Here is a 14222-nt window from a genome sequence, read left to right as displayed (position 1 = left end):
CATGGATGAAACTAGAGGTATTATGCTAAGCGAAATTAGTCAGAGAAAGACAAATATCATATGACTTCATTCATATGAGGAATTTAAGATACAAAACAGATGAACCTAAGGGGAGGGAAGCAAAAATAATATAAAAACAGGGAGAGGGAAAAACCATTAAGAGACTCTTAAATATAGAGAATAAACTGAGGGTTGCTGGAGGGGTTGTGGGAGGGGGGATGGGCTAAATGGGTAAGGGGCATTAAGGAAGACACTTGTTGGGATGAGCACTGGGTGTTATATGTAGGGGATGAATCACTGGAATCTACTTCTGAAATCACTGTTGCACTATATGCTAACTAGGATGTAAACTTAAAAATTAATTAAAAAATTATATATATATATATATATATATATATATATATATATATATATATATATATAATTTAAAAAGTGCCCAAGAGTATTAATTCTGTTAATTCATTAAACAAAAAACAGTAAATACCTTCATTTCCTATCAGCTGGGCACAGGTTACACATGATATGGAACACCCATACAATAGAATAATATGAATTATTAAAAATAAGGAGATATGGGAATACAAGCTGGTGCAGCCACTCTGGAAAACAGTATGGAGGTTCCTCAAAAAACTAAAAATAAAACTACCCTACGACCCAGCAATTGCACTACTAGGTATTTATCCACGGGATACAGGCGTGCTGTTTTGAAGGGACACATGCACCCCCATGTTTATAGCAGCACTATCAACAATAGCCAAAGTATGGAAAGAGCCCAAATGTCCATCAATGGATGAATGGATAAAGAAGATGTGGTATATATATACAATGGAGTATCACTCGGCAATCAAAAAGAATGAAATCTTGCCATTTGCAACTACGTGGATGGAACTGGAGGGTATTATGCTAAGTTAAATTAGTCAGAGAAAGACGCAAATCATATGACTTCACTCATATGAAGACTAAGAGACAAAACAGATGAACATAAGGGAAGGGAACAAAAATAATATGAAAACAGGGAGGGGGACAAAACAGAAGAGACTCATAAATATGGAGAATAAACTGAGGGTTACTGGAGGGGTTGTAGGAGGGGAGATGGGCTAAATGGGTAAGGGGCATTAAGGAATCTACTCCTGAAATCATTGTTTCACTATATGCTAACTAATTTGGATGTAAATTTTAAAAAATAAAAAATAAAATTAAAAAAATAATGAGATAAATCTGCAGTATTGCCATAGGAAAAATATAAAGCTTATTATGTGGAAAAAAGCAATTTGCAAAACGGTATGTATACCATCATCCTATTTTTAAAAACAAAATAATTTCTGTATATTATACATACACAGTAAAAGGGGGAAAAGTTACTGCATGTATATCAAACTGTTAACAGTTTCTGCATCTGAGAGGTACGATTACAGAACTTCAATTTTTTATGTTATGTATTTTTATTAATACAGATTTCTTCTTGAGTTTTACTTAAGTAAACTCTACACCCAAAACAGAGCTTGAACTCACGACCCTGAGATTATGCTCTTCTGATTGAGCCAGCGAGGCGCCCCTATTAATACAAATTAAATTAATACTAATTTCTTTCATAAGCAGAAAAAAAATGTAGGTAAATTTTTACCCTGAGGGAATATGAGTCACAATTATTCAATTTTTCTTCGTCCTCATACCATTTCTCACCACTTCTCTCTTTTCCAAAAACACCCCTAACTCCTAATATGACTCCTGAAGATGTGAGTCAGTCCCTCCAGCGATCACCCCTTTGGGAAATTCCTGTTACTCACACTCTGACAGCTTTTTGCAGATTCCCGCTCTCAAACCTTGACTCAAACAGGAGAGTCTTGTCCTCAGGTCCTTGCAGCGTAACAGCAAGCTCCTTGATGATCCCTCGCTTGCCTCCCACTCTGGAACTAGTGAAATAGGAACCTTCGGTGGACACTGCAGAGGAGACAGACCTATTTAGAGCAGGTTCCACTAAGAATCTATTCATCCAGCCAATATTCACAGAGCTCCTCTGTGTGTTTATCGCCATTCTAGGTTAACGATAATGAATATTCAGATTTTCAAGGGTCCTTGCTGAGACTTTTAATTTTAAACATTGTATTTCTTTGAAGACCTTTAAAGTGGTGTAGAGCACCTCCTTTTGCTGCACGGCTGCCCCTGGCATCTCAGATACTGTTTGTACCCACATAAGCCCTAATCTGAAAGGACGTTGACAAACAAATGAGATTCTACATAGAGCATCTGAAAACATTTACAACCTTTATTCTAAAAAAATAGCATCTATTATTTTTTAACTTTTAAAAAAATTTATTTACTTATATTGAGAGAGACAGTGACAGCACAAGCAGGGGAGGGACAGAGAGAGGGAGAGAGAGAATCCCAAGCAAGTTCTGCACTGCCAGTGCAGAGCCCTATACAGGGCTTGAACCCATGAAACTGTGAGATCACGACCTGACCCGAAACCAAGAATCAGACGCCCAATCAACTGAGCATCTACTAATTAAAAAAAATAATAATAATAATAATAGAGGGGCATCTGTGTGGCTCAGTCAGTTAAGCTTCCAACTTCTGCTCGGGTCAGGATCTTGCAGTTTGGGAGGAGTTCAAGCCCTGTATCGGGCTCTATCCTGACAGCCCAGAGCCTGGAGCCTGCTTCAGATTCTGTGTCTCCCTCTCTCTCTGCCCCTCTCCCATTCTCTCTGTGTCTCAAAAATAAAAAATAAACATTAAAAAAAAGATAATGGAGAAAAACAAAGAAAGAAAGTATACTTCATATAATTTTTTTCGTATATCCTTCCAGATTTAAATATAAAAAAATAATAGAAGTTTGAGAAGAATTGGCATGGGTGAATTAGCCTAAGAAGGGAACCAAAATATCTATAGTAATTATAGTGAAAAGGTTATGATTGAAATTTTATCTTTAAAATGATGCTAAACAAACAACAAATATATATATATATATATATATATATATATATATATATATATATATAAAATTTATTTTATTTAACAAAACTTAGATTATAATCATCTCTTTCTAATCCTTGCAATAATCAATTGTTAATTTGTTTTAGAAAGTGGGGTTGAGGGGCGCCTGTGTGGTTCAGTCAGTTGAGCATCTAACTTGGTTTGTGAGTGTGATTTGTGACTCACGGTTTGTGAGTTCAAGTCCCCTGTTGGGCTCTGCTGACAGCTCAGACTGGAGCCTGTTTTGGATTCTGTGTCTCCCTCTCTCTCTGCCCCTCCCCCACTCTCATTGTCTCTCAAAAATAAACATTAAAAAAAAAAAAGAAAAAAAAGTGGGGTTGCAACTTTTCAGACAAATTCAGTAAGACTGCCATCTGACATCTTTGATTTTTACAGTTTCTTTTGCAAAACTATTTCAAAACTATTTGTAAAACTTTGTAGTTTTCCCAAAGACTTTGTACCACCATATTCTTATCATTATGTCTAGAAGAGCCTATTTCGTCATCTTTTGTTGATTTTCTCTTCAACTGTTGTTAACTGCTAAAAAAATGTCTAGATTCTCATTTGTCAGTGGCTTTGCAAGTGATTCAAACAATTCCTTAACATCCATCAGCTTCATAAAATCCTGCATCTCTTGTAAGGATAATTTCACTTTGCAGCTGATTTTTACTGTACTTGCATTATATTGTCACATATTAACAATATCCACCAATTGGCAAGTGACTGATATTAACAAAGATGCTGACCACAGGGCAGGGCAGATGGGAGCATTAAACAGTAATATGCTGACATGTGGGGACTGATTATATAAGTCTAATTTATTAGTAAATCTGTTCATGTTACGACAGCTTTTGTTTCAATAGGCAACTCTGTCGCTGTGGAGACTTAGGTAATAAATATTTGGATAATAAATGAGAGCAAAAGAGAAAAGCAAGCATATAAAGAAGCGAGTAAAAGAAAAAAACAAGCACAGAGGAGGCAGGAGCAGAGTCACGTAATGCAACTAAAAGCTGGGGACCTACGTGGTTCAGTCTCTTCATGGAAGCACAAAGTTATAGACCAGCAACCAGATGTAATTAATACAGGAATTTCGACATTTTTTTGAGTCTCTCAGGTAAAAACATTAAAGATGATCCAATTCATAGTCCACAGTAACATTTCTCAAAAATAAAACCTCTTTCCTTGTTTCTCCCCATTATTCTCATAGCAGGTAAACCGACAAACTCCCAAATTCTCCCTGGAGTCCCATCTTCTCCATTTTCTGTTTCTTCATTCCTCCAACAGGGTGGGCTCAATTCTCCTTGGTGAATCCAAAGGACAAGATCAAGACCACTGCCACAACTGCGCATTAACAGGACAATAAGGAAAATTCACAAAAGTTGCCCTCAGGAGGGTGAGCTCTCAGCCCTAGGGGTTGCTCCTAGGCAGAAAACATCTCTGAATAGAACACGTAAAGCAATTGAATTCAAGGTCAAGGAGTTTGTTGAAAATGACTACCACCAGGTCAACAAGAGGTAAAATAGACTTCTAGTACCCAAGACTTTTGGGGCACCTGGCAGGCTCAGTTGGTTGAACATGCAACTCTTGTTCTCGGGGTTGTGAAGTTCAAGCCCCACTTTGGGTATAGACATTACTTAAAAATGAAATCCTTTTTTTCTTTTTTTTAATGTTTATTTATATTTGGGGACGAGAGTGAGAGAGTGCATGAGCAGGGGGAGGGGCAGAGAGAAACAGAGACAGAATTTGAAGAGGCTCCAGGCTCTGAGTTGTCAGCACAGAGTCCGACACAGGGCTGGAACTCACAAACTGTGAAATCATGACCTGAGCTGATGTCGGACACTTAACCAACTGAGCCACCTAGGCTCCCCACTTAAAAATGAAATCTTAAAAAAAAAAAAAAAAAAAGCCCAATACTTTCTTGAGGTTCCAGGAGCAGTACATCCTCCATTATTTATGACTGAAGTCTATCCACTTAAGACCTTATACTTTAATGTCTTCCAAACTCCTTCTCAGACTCTCCGTAGGTGGAGCTAGGGAGACTGTAAGTTGCTTCACCTCACTCACTTCCCCACATGTAGCTTTTCCCAACACGGTATTACTAACACAAGCACTCATAATCAAGGCAACTGGGAGCAGAGCATATGAAATTACTTCGAAGTTGGGCCACCTGCTAGAATCGGTTCATTTTTCCAGTTGTGGAAATGTGAACACTGCGGTCCCTCCCTCCTAGTTCTGGTTGTTTCTCTAGAAGCCTACCCTGATTTCATTGACTTAACACATTTTATTTCTACTAACTAAACTTGGTACATATTCCTCCTCCAATAAAATTGATTTCCTTTCTGATCATTACTGTATAGCAAATACTGATTTTCAAATTGTGAGAATATTTTTCTTGCTATTTCTTGAATACAACATTTCCCAATCTCAGAGAACCCCTTTTAAAAAGTTCTAGGGGCACCTGGGTGACTCAGTCAGTTAAGCGTCTGACTTCGGCTCAGGTCATGATCTCATGATTCATGGGTTCGAGCCCCACATTGAGCTCCATGCTGGCAGTGCAGAGCCTGCTTGCAATTCTCTCTTCCTCTCTCTCTGCCCCTCCCCTGCTCGTGGTCTATCTCTCTCTCAAAATAAATAAATTAAAAAAAAAAAAAAAACTTCTAATTAACTCTGGTACCTATATATACAATAAGCATCAGATGATTTTTGGTGATGACAAAGGATGCCCTTATTGAAAGCTTCTCTAGCTTGCCATGTCCCTCCCTATGACTAACTTCACATTCTGAGATTATGAATTTAAAACTTAATTCCTCATCCTTGGGAGGGTTCCTATTAACTTTTCTTGACTCATTGCTCTTGAACATTATATCTCCTTTTTTTTCTTTTTTTAAGTAAACTCTACCCCTAATGTGGGCTTGAATTCATAACCCTGAGATCAAGAGTCGCGTGATCTAGCATGCTTTACCAACTGAACTAGCCAGGTGCCCTTATGTCCTTTCTGTCTTAAATGTTTCTATTACCACCTGCTTCACATCCTACCCATCACCTGTTATTGCCTTTATTATAGCTATTTTAGTGAGTGTGAAGTTGATTCATCCTTTCCATAACCTTTTTCAAGCAGAGGAATTTTCTTCTATTCCTAGTTTTTTGAATGTTCGTATGCTTTTTCTGCATCACTTGAGAGGATCGTGTTCTTCCCTTTGTTCTAATGTGGTGTGCCACGTTGGTGTATGGTTTTTAGCCTGAAACATCTTTGCATTCCTGGAACAAATGCTCCCTGGTCATGCTGTATAATCCTTTAATATGCTGTTGGAATTGGTTTACTGATATTTGGTTGAGGATTTTTGCATTTCTATTCTTTTTTTTTTAAGCAATAGATTATTTTCTTTATTTAAAAATCTTTTTCTTTACCTCTTCTTTTCCTGATTTTACCTCATCTCTCATTTACAAGATAAGAGATTTTTAAGACTGCATGCAGAAAAAATAGCAGTGCATAGTAACTGCTTAATAAATGTTTGCTACTGATACACATAGTGGAGCCCAGTATTATGGAAGGAAGGTGGAGAGGGAAGGAGAGAACACGGTATGCCTTCCACCTCTATGATTCTAGAACGTTAGGAGTCACAGTGAATTATCAAGATTTTGAAGGCAACCTGCAATCATTGCGCTGAAAACGAAAAGAGTAAAATGTCCTTAGTCTCCATCAGCAAGGAAACATTTCTGCCCTAAAGATGATTATTAGGGATCCTGATTTTACTTATTTATTTTTATTTACTTATTTTTTTTAGAGGTCCTCATTTTTAAAATACTTATTATCTAAGTCTCCACAGTTATGAACCTGGATAGAAAAAAAAATCATCAAAACATTGCATTTATATTCTTAAGGAATACGGCTTTTCTGTGATGTCTTTGTCTAACTTTGAATATTGGCTTCACAAATAGTTAGAAATGTTTCCTCCTGTTACTGTTTTCAGAGCTGATGAAGGACTAGTACTATTTCACCTTTAAATGTTTGATATAATTCAAACAAACCCTGTCAAGCCATCTGGGCAAGGAATTTCTTTGCACAAAGATTTTTAATTACTAACTCAATTTCTTTGTTTTCATCTATTCAGATTTTTAAAATTTCTTCCTGAGTCAGTTGTGTCTAACAATTTTTCCTATTCATCTATGTTGTTTAATTTTTTGGCAATAAGTTGTAACTGGTAATTCTTTTTTTGTGTGTGTTTCCTTCTCTTTTTTCATGGTTGGTCTAGCTAAAGTTTTGTCAGTTTTGTTGAGGTTTCCGAAGAACCAACTTTTGGTTTGATTTTCCACATTGTTTTCCTATTTTCTGTTTCACTGATTTCCATCCTTATCTTTATTATATCGTTCCTTCTGGTTGCTTTGGACTTAGTTTGTGCTTATTATTCAAATTTATTAATATGAAAGCTTAGGTAATTAATTGGAGCTCTTTCTTCCTTTCAAATATAGGCATTTGAAGCCATAGGTTTACCTTGCAGTACTTTAACTGCATCCCATAAATTTTGATATGTTGTTTTATTTTTACTCAGCTCAAAATATTCATCTCTTATGATTTCTTTAATTCATGGGTTACTTAGAAATGTGCTGCTTAGGGGCACCTGGGTGGCTCAGTCAGTTGAGCATCTGACTTCGGCTCAGGTCATGATCTCGCAGTCCATGAGTTTGAGCCCCACATGGGGCTCTGTGCTGATAGCTCAGAGCCTGGAGCCTGCTTCAGATTCTGTGCCTCCATCTTTCTCTGCCCCTCCCCTGCTCACACTCTGTCTCTCTCTATCAAAAATAAACAAATGTTAAAAAATATATATATATGCGATTTAATTTCTGAGTATTTGTATATTTCCCAAATTTCATTCTTTTTTTTCTTTCTTAAGTAGGCTCCATGCCCAGCAAGGAGTCCAACACAGGGTGTGAACTCACGATCCCAAGATCAAGACCTGTGCTGAGATCAACAGTCAGATGCTTAACCAACTGAGCCAGGTGCCCCTAAAAATATTTTCTAGGAGCCCCTGGGTGGTTCAGTTGGTTAAGTGTCCGACTCTTGATTTTAGCTCAGGTCATGACCTCATGGTTGTGGGATTGATTCCCATGTCAGGCACCGTGCTGAGTGTACAGCTTGCTTGGGATTCTCTCTCTCCCTCTCTGCCCTTCCCTTGCTTGCAATTGCGCTCTCTTTCTCTCTCTCAAAATAAAATAAACATTAAAAGAGAGAGATGGATTCTACCTATAGGAAGGCTGCAAATTAATGGAAATCAATTAAACCACATGGTAAATGAGAGTTATATGCACATACTACAAAGAACTCACTAGAACACAGAGATGGAGAAAAGAAGAGCAAGTTCCCCCGAATATCCAATATCTGATTTCTAGGAAGTGGAGTGACACAGGAGAACCTTTAAATTTATTTTTTTAATGTTTATTTATTTCTGAGACAGAAAAAGACAGAGCATGAGTGGGGGAGGGGCAGAGAAAGAGGAAGACACAGAATCAGAAGCAGGCTCCAGGCTCCAAGCTGTCAGCACAGAGCCCTACGTGGGGCTTAAACTCATAGACTGTGAGGTCATGACCTGAGCTGAAGTCGGAAGCTCAACCGACTAAGCCACCCAGGCTCCCCAATACAGAAGAACCTCTAAAATGGGCTTAGAACTATTAAGAAAAAGGTACTGTCATTTTAAAAAACAACTGAAATTTTATTTTATTATTTATTTATTTTTAATATTTTTTTTAATGTTTATTTCTGACACAGAGCATGAGTGGGGAGGGGCAGAGAGAGAGGGAGACACAGAATCTGAAGCAGGCTCCAGGCTCCGAGCTGTCAGCACAGCCCCCGATGCAGGGCTCAAACTCACAAATCGTGAGATCATGACCTGAGCCGAAGTCAGTCGCTCAACCTACTGAGCCACCCAGGTGCCCCAAAAAACAACTGAAATTTTAAATCTGATTAGCCATTAATATCATGGCTCCTATTCAGGCTGGTCTGGAAGGACAGTTTATTTATCACTAAACTATAGTTTGTTAAAAATAACTGTTATTATAGAAAATATGTTTATTACAATATTGTCATGATTATCACTGACTGTTCAGTGTAATAACAATACCTGAATCTAATTGAAAGACAACTGTGCCTTTTTCTTCTCCTACAATTTCTGGTAACTTTTCATTTCCTGTAGGTTGATAGAAATATTCTGGTTGAGGTGGAACCCACTCTGAAAGAAAACATTAAAAATGTACAAAATAAGAAGCAACATAAAAGCAACATATTTTATCCAGAACTAATGTAAAATTATATATAATAATTATTATTCATGTGGTTAGTCTGGTTGAATCAAACCAAATTCTCATAGTAAGTCTCCAGTTTGTTTGTAAATATTCTGGTTGAGGTGGAAAATATTCTGGTTGAGGTGGAACCCACTCTGAAAGAAAACATTAAAAATGTACAAAATAAGAAGCAACATAAAAAGCAACATATTTTATCCAGAACTAATGTAAAATTATATATAATAATTATTATTCATGTGGTTAGTCTGGTTGAATCAAACCAAATTCTCATAGTAAGTCTCCAGTTTGTTTGTAAATTATGTCTTGCTTCTTTCCATAAAGATTATGAGGAGATTTTTAACAAAAAGTATATACAACAAAAATATAAACTTTTTTTTTTTAATTTTTTTTTTTTAACGTTTATTTATTTTTGATACAGAGAGAGACAGAGCATGAACGAGGGAGGGTCAGAAAGAGGGAGACACAGAATCTGAAACAGGCTCCAGGCTCTGAGCTGTCAGCACAGAGCCTGACGCGGGGCTAGAACTCACAGTCTGTGAGATCATGACCTGAGCCAAAGTCGGCTACTTAACCGACTGAGCCACCCAGGCGCCCCAAAATATAAACTTTAAATAGAAGACTTAAAAATAAGCCAGAAAGGTCAATATAGTTGATCTATAGTTGCTCTAACAACTCTTCAAAATTTGGCCCTGAGCTTCTTTCTCTTTGGCAATTATTTTTAAGATTGTATTTTTAAGTAATCTCTACACCCAACACGGGGCTCAAATTTACAACACTGAGATCAAGAGTCATGTACTCTACTGACTAAGCCAGCCAGGTGCCCAAAAGTTCTTTTTAAAGGCAGGAAAATATGATCAGCTACATAATTTATATTACCATAGAGGAACAAGTATATCAACTATTTCAGAAGAAACAAAGCTTTTTCAGTAACACTCAATTCTAAAAGATTTCTCGTATGTGACTTGGGCAACTCTCAGTATCATTTTAACTACAGTAGCCATTGATGAAAGCCAACAGCATATAAAGACACAAATGAAATTCAATAATACGTTAAAAGGATCATATACATTGATCAAGTGGGATTTATTCCAGGGATGCAAGGATGGTTCAACATCAGCAAATTAGATAATGTGATACACCACATTAACAAAATGAAGGATAACAATCATCAATCATCTTGGCGGATGCAGAAAAACCATCTGGCTAAATTCAACATCCATTTATGATAAAAACTCAACACAGTGGGTATAGAGGGAGCCTCAACATAATAAAGGCCATATATGACAAGTCCACAGCTAAAACCATACTCAAATGTGAAAAGTTGAAAGCCTTTCTTCTAAGATCAGGCAAAGGCAAAGATGCTGACTCGTCATTTTTCCTCAACATAGTACTGAAAGTTCTTGCTGAAGTAATCAGGCAAGGAAAAATAAATAAATAAAAGGCATCCAAATTGGAAAGGAAAGTAAAACTGTCAAACTGTTACTATTTGCAGATGACATGATACTGTACATAAAAAACACTAAAGGGGCACCTGGGTGGCTTAGTTGGTTAAGCGTCCCACTCTTGATTTTGGTTCAGGTCATGATCCCAGGGTCGTGAGACTGAGCCCTGCGTTGAGCTCTGTGCTGGGTGTGGAGCCTGCTTAAGATTCTCTCTCTCCCTCTTCATATGCCCCTCTCTCTCTCTCAAAAACTCCCCCAAATAGTAAAAGCTTCATCAAAAAACTGCTAGAACTAATAAATAAATTCAGTAAATATACAGAATACAAAATCACTACAATCAATACAAAAACATGTTGCATGTTTATACACTAGTAATGAACTATCAGAAAGAAATTAAGAAAACAATCCCATTTACAACTGTATCAAAAAGAATAAAATACCTAGGAATAAATTTAACTAAGGAGGTGAAAGACCTGTATATTCAAAACTATAAGACATTAATGAAAGAAATAGAAGACACAAATACATTAGAAGATATTCATGCTCACGTATTTGAAGAATATTTTTAAATGTCCATACTACCCAAATCAATATACAGATTCAATGCAGTCACTATAAAAATTCTAATGGCATTTTTTCACAGAAATAGACCAAAGAATCCTAAAAGTTCTATGGAACCATAAAGACCCTGAGTAGCCAGAGCAATCTTGAGAGAAGAACAAAGCTAGATAGAGACTTCATGCTCCCTGATTTCAAACTATATTATAAAGCTACAGTAGTTAAAACAGTATGGTATTAGCATAAAATCAGACACATATATCAATGGAACAGAATAGACAGCCCAGAAGTAAATCCACATATACATGGTCCATTAATTGATGACAAAGGAGCCAAGAATATATGATGAGGAAGGACAGTCTCTTCAATAAAGGGTGTTGGGAAAACTGGACAGTCACATGCAAAAGAATGAAACTGGAACACTGTCTGACACCATACAAAAAATTAAACTCAAAATGGATTAAAGACTTGAATTTAAGACCTGAAACCATAAAACTCCTAGAAGAAAACATAGGCAGTAAGCTGCTGGGCATTGGTCTTGGTGATGATGTTTTTTAGGTAGGCTCCATGCCCAATGTGGGGTTGAACTCACAACCCTAAGATCAAGAGTCACATGCTCTACTGACTGAGCCAGCCAGGTGCCCCCTAGTGATTATTTTTTAAATCTGACACTAAAAGCAAAAGCAGCAAAAGCAAAAATAAACAAGTGGGACTGCGTCAAATTAAAAAGTTTCTGTGCAGCAAAGGAAATCATTAACAAAATGAAAAGGCAATCCAGTGAATGGGAAAAAATATTTGCAAATAATATATCTGATAAGAGGCTACTATCCAAAATATATAAAGGATTCATACACCTTCATAGCAAACAAATAAGCATTCCAATTAAAAAATGGGCAGAGGATCTGAATAGACATTTTTCCAAAGAAGACATACAGATGGCCAACAGAGCCATGAAAAAATGCTCTACATCATAATCATTAGGGAAATGCAAATCAAAACTACAATGAAAATCACCTCATACCAGTTAGAATGGCTATCATCAAAAAGACTAGAAATAACAAATGTTAGTGAGGATGTGGAGCAAAGAGAACCCTATTGTTGGCAGGGCATGTAAATTGGTACAGCCACTATGGAAAATGGTATGGAGGTTCCTCAAAAAAATTATAAAATAGGGGTGGCTCAGTCGGTTAAGCATCTGACTCTTGATTTTGGCTCAGGTCATGATCTCATGGTTCTTGAGTTTGAGCCCTGTGTAGGGCTCTGCACTGGCAATGTGGGACCTGCTTGGGATTCTCTCTCTCCCTCAGTCTCTGCCCCCCGCCCCACTTGTTCTTCCTTGTGCTCTCTCTCGCTGTCTTAAAAAAAAAAAAAACTTAAAAAAAATTGTAAAATAAAACTACCATATGATCCACCAATTCTACTTCTGGGTATTTATCCAAAGAAAATGAAAATACTAACTCAAAAACATAAGGGCACCCCCATGTTCACTGCAGCATTATTTATAATAGCCAAGATATGGAAATAACCTAAGTGTTCATTGATGAATGAATGGACAAAGAAATTGTGGTACAAATACACAATGACATATTATTCATCCATAAAAAAGGAATGAAATCTTGTCATTTGCAACATGTACAGACCTTGAGGACATTGTGGTAAGTGAAATAAGTCAGACAGAGAAAGACAAATACTGTGTGATCTCTCTTACATATTGGATTTAAAAAACAAAACAAACAACAAAACCAAAGAAATAAGCTCATTGGTGGTTGCCAGAGGTAGACAGGAGAAATGGGTAACCAGTTTTTTTTTTTTTTTTTTTTTTTCAGTTTAAATAAATTTGAATGAAAAAAAAAAAATGAGCTCAAGGTCATACAGCTAGTAAGTGGCAGATCTGGGCCTAGAACCTCATTGGAATCACTCCAAAATCTGTGCTTATAACTTCTGTTCTTAGGGAACCTGGGTGGCTCAGTCAGTTAAGCATCTGACTTTGGCTCAGGTCATGATCTCAGGGTTCATGATTTCAAGCCCCACACTGGGCTCTGGGTTGACAGCACAGAACCTCCTTCAGATCCTCTGTCTTCCTCTCTCTCTGCCCTTCCTCAACTCACATGCGTGCTCTCTCAAAAATAAACATGAAAAAAAAAACCCTGCAGTTCTTTACTGCTTCTAATATTATCTTCTGACTGACTAAATATAAAAAAATAAAGACAAAATAAATAATAAAGATGCAACTCATTAAAAAACAATGCTTGGGCCACTTGGGTGGCTCAGTCAGTTGAGTGTCTGACTTCAGCTCAGGGACATGATTTCACGGTTCGTGAGTTTGAGCCCCGCGTCGGGCTCTTGCTGATAGCTCGGAGCCTGGAGCCTGCTTCAGATTCTGTGTCTCCCTTTCTCTGTACCCCTCCCCCACTTGTGCTCTGTCTCTCTTTCAAAAATAAAATAAAACATTAAAAAAAATTTAAAAAAACAATGCTAATTTCTTATCTTTAAAGAGATGGGAAATGATGAGGGTGTCAATTTGGTTTAAACAATAAGGTGCTTGTTATCAAATTTCCTTGAAATTAAAAAGAATTGCCTTTTAAAATATCTAGTGCTGGGGTGCAACTCTTGATCTTGGGATTCTGGATTCAAGCTCCACGTTGGGCATAGTACTTAAAAAAATAAATAAAAATCTAGTGCTTTTGTGGATTACCACTGCAATAACGTGGTTATTTAATTCCAGTTTCCCACCTTTTCCCCCTCTTGGAACTGCATCCAAAATCCTCACAGGAATTTTCTCTGCTTATTTTATACAGAGAAAAGCAAAATCCTATTGTTCAGCCACATCAACTTAGACTTTTATCTAAAAATTGATCTTAGGACTTCTCAGCTATTATACGAACTCAAAATTCACCCTCCATTTCCAAACACCTTAAGAGCAGAATCCTGTGCCCAGTTAAGACACTGAGA

The 14222-nt window shown here is 37.1% G+C and overlaps 2 protein-coding genes across 9 annotated transcripts in view; one reads left to right on the top strand and one right to left on the bottom strand.

The window, feature by feature from the left end:
- FAM180B (family with sequence similarity 180 member B) overlaps positions 1-14222 on the top strand; it is a 336925-nt gene that overhangs the window by 86837 nt on the left and 235866 nt on the right. The window lies entirely within an intron of this gene.
- AGBL2 (AGBL carboxypeptidase 2) overlaps positions 1-14222 on the bottom strand; it is a 47319-nt gene that overhangs the window by 22061 nt on the left and 11036 nt on the right. For all 8 annotated transcript variants that reach the window (XM_060606660.3, XM_060606655.3, XM_060606659.3 and 5 more), the window contains 2 exons: positions 9090-9197; positions 1788-1941 (listed from right to left, as the gene is read on the bottom strand). In XM_060606660.3, the coding sequence (XP_060462643.3) occupies positions 1788-1941; positions 9090-9197 (262 nt within the window). The remainder of the gene's footprint in view (positions 1-1787; positions 1942-9089; positions 9198-14222) is intronic.

This window comes from Panthera onca, chromosome D1 (genome assembly GCF_046562875.1).
Source record: "Panthera onca isolate mPanOnc1 chromosome D1, mPanOnc1 haplotype 2, whole genome shotgun sequence".
NCBI lineage: Eukaryota > Metazoa > Chordata > Mammalia > Carnivora > Felidae > Panthera > Panthera onca.
The sequence above is the reverse complement of the archived record's forward strand: the minus strand, read 5'-3'. Positions and strand labels throughout refer to the sequence as shown.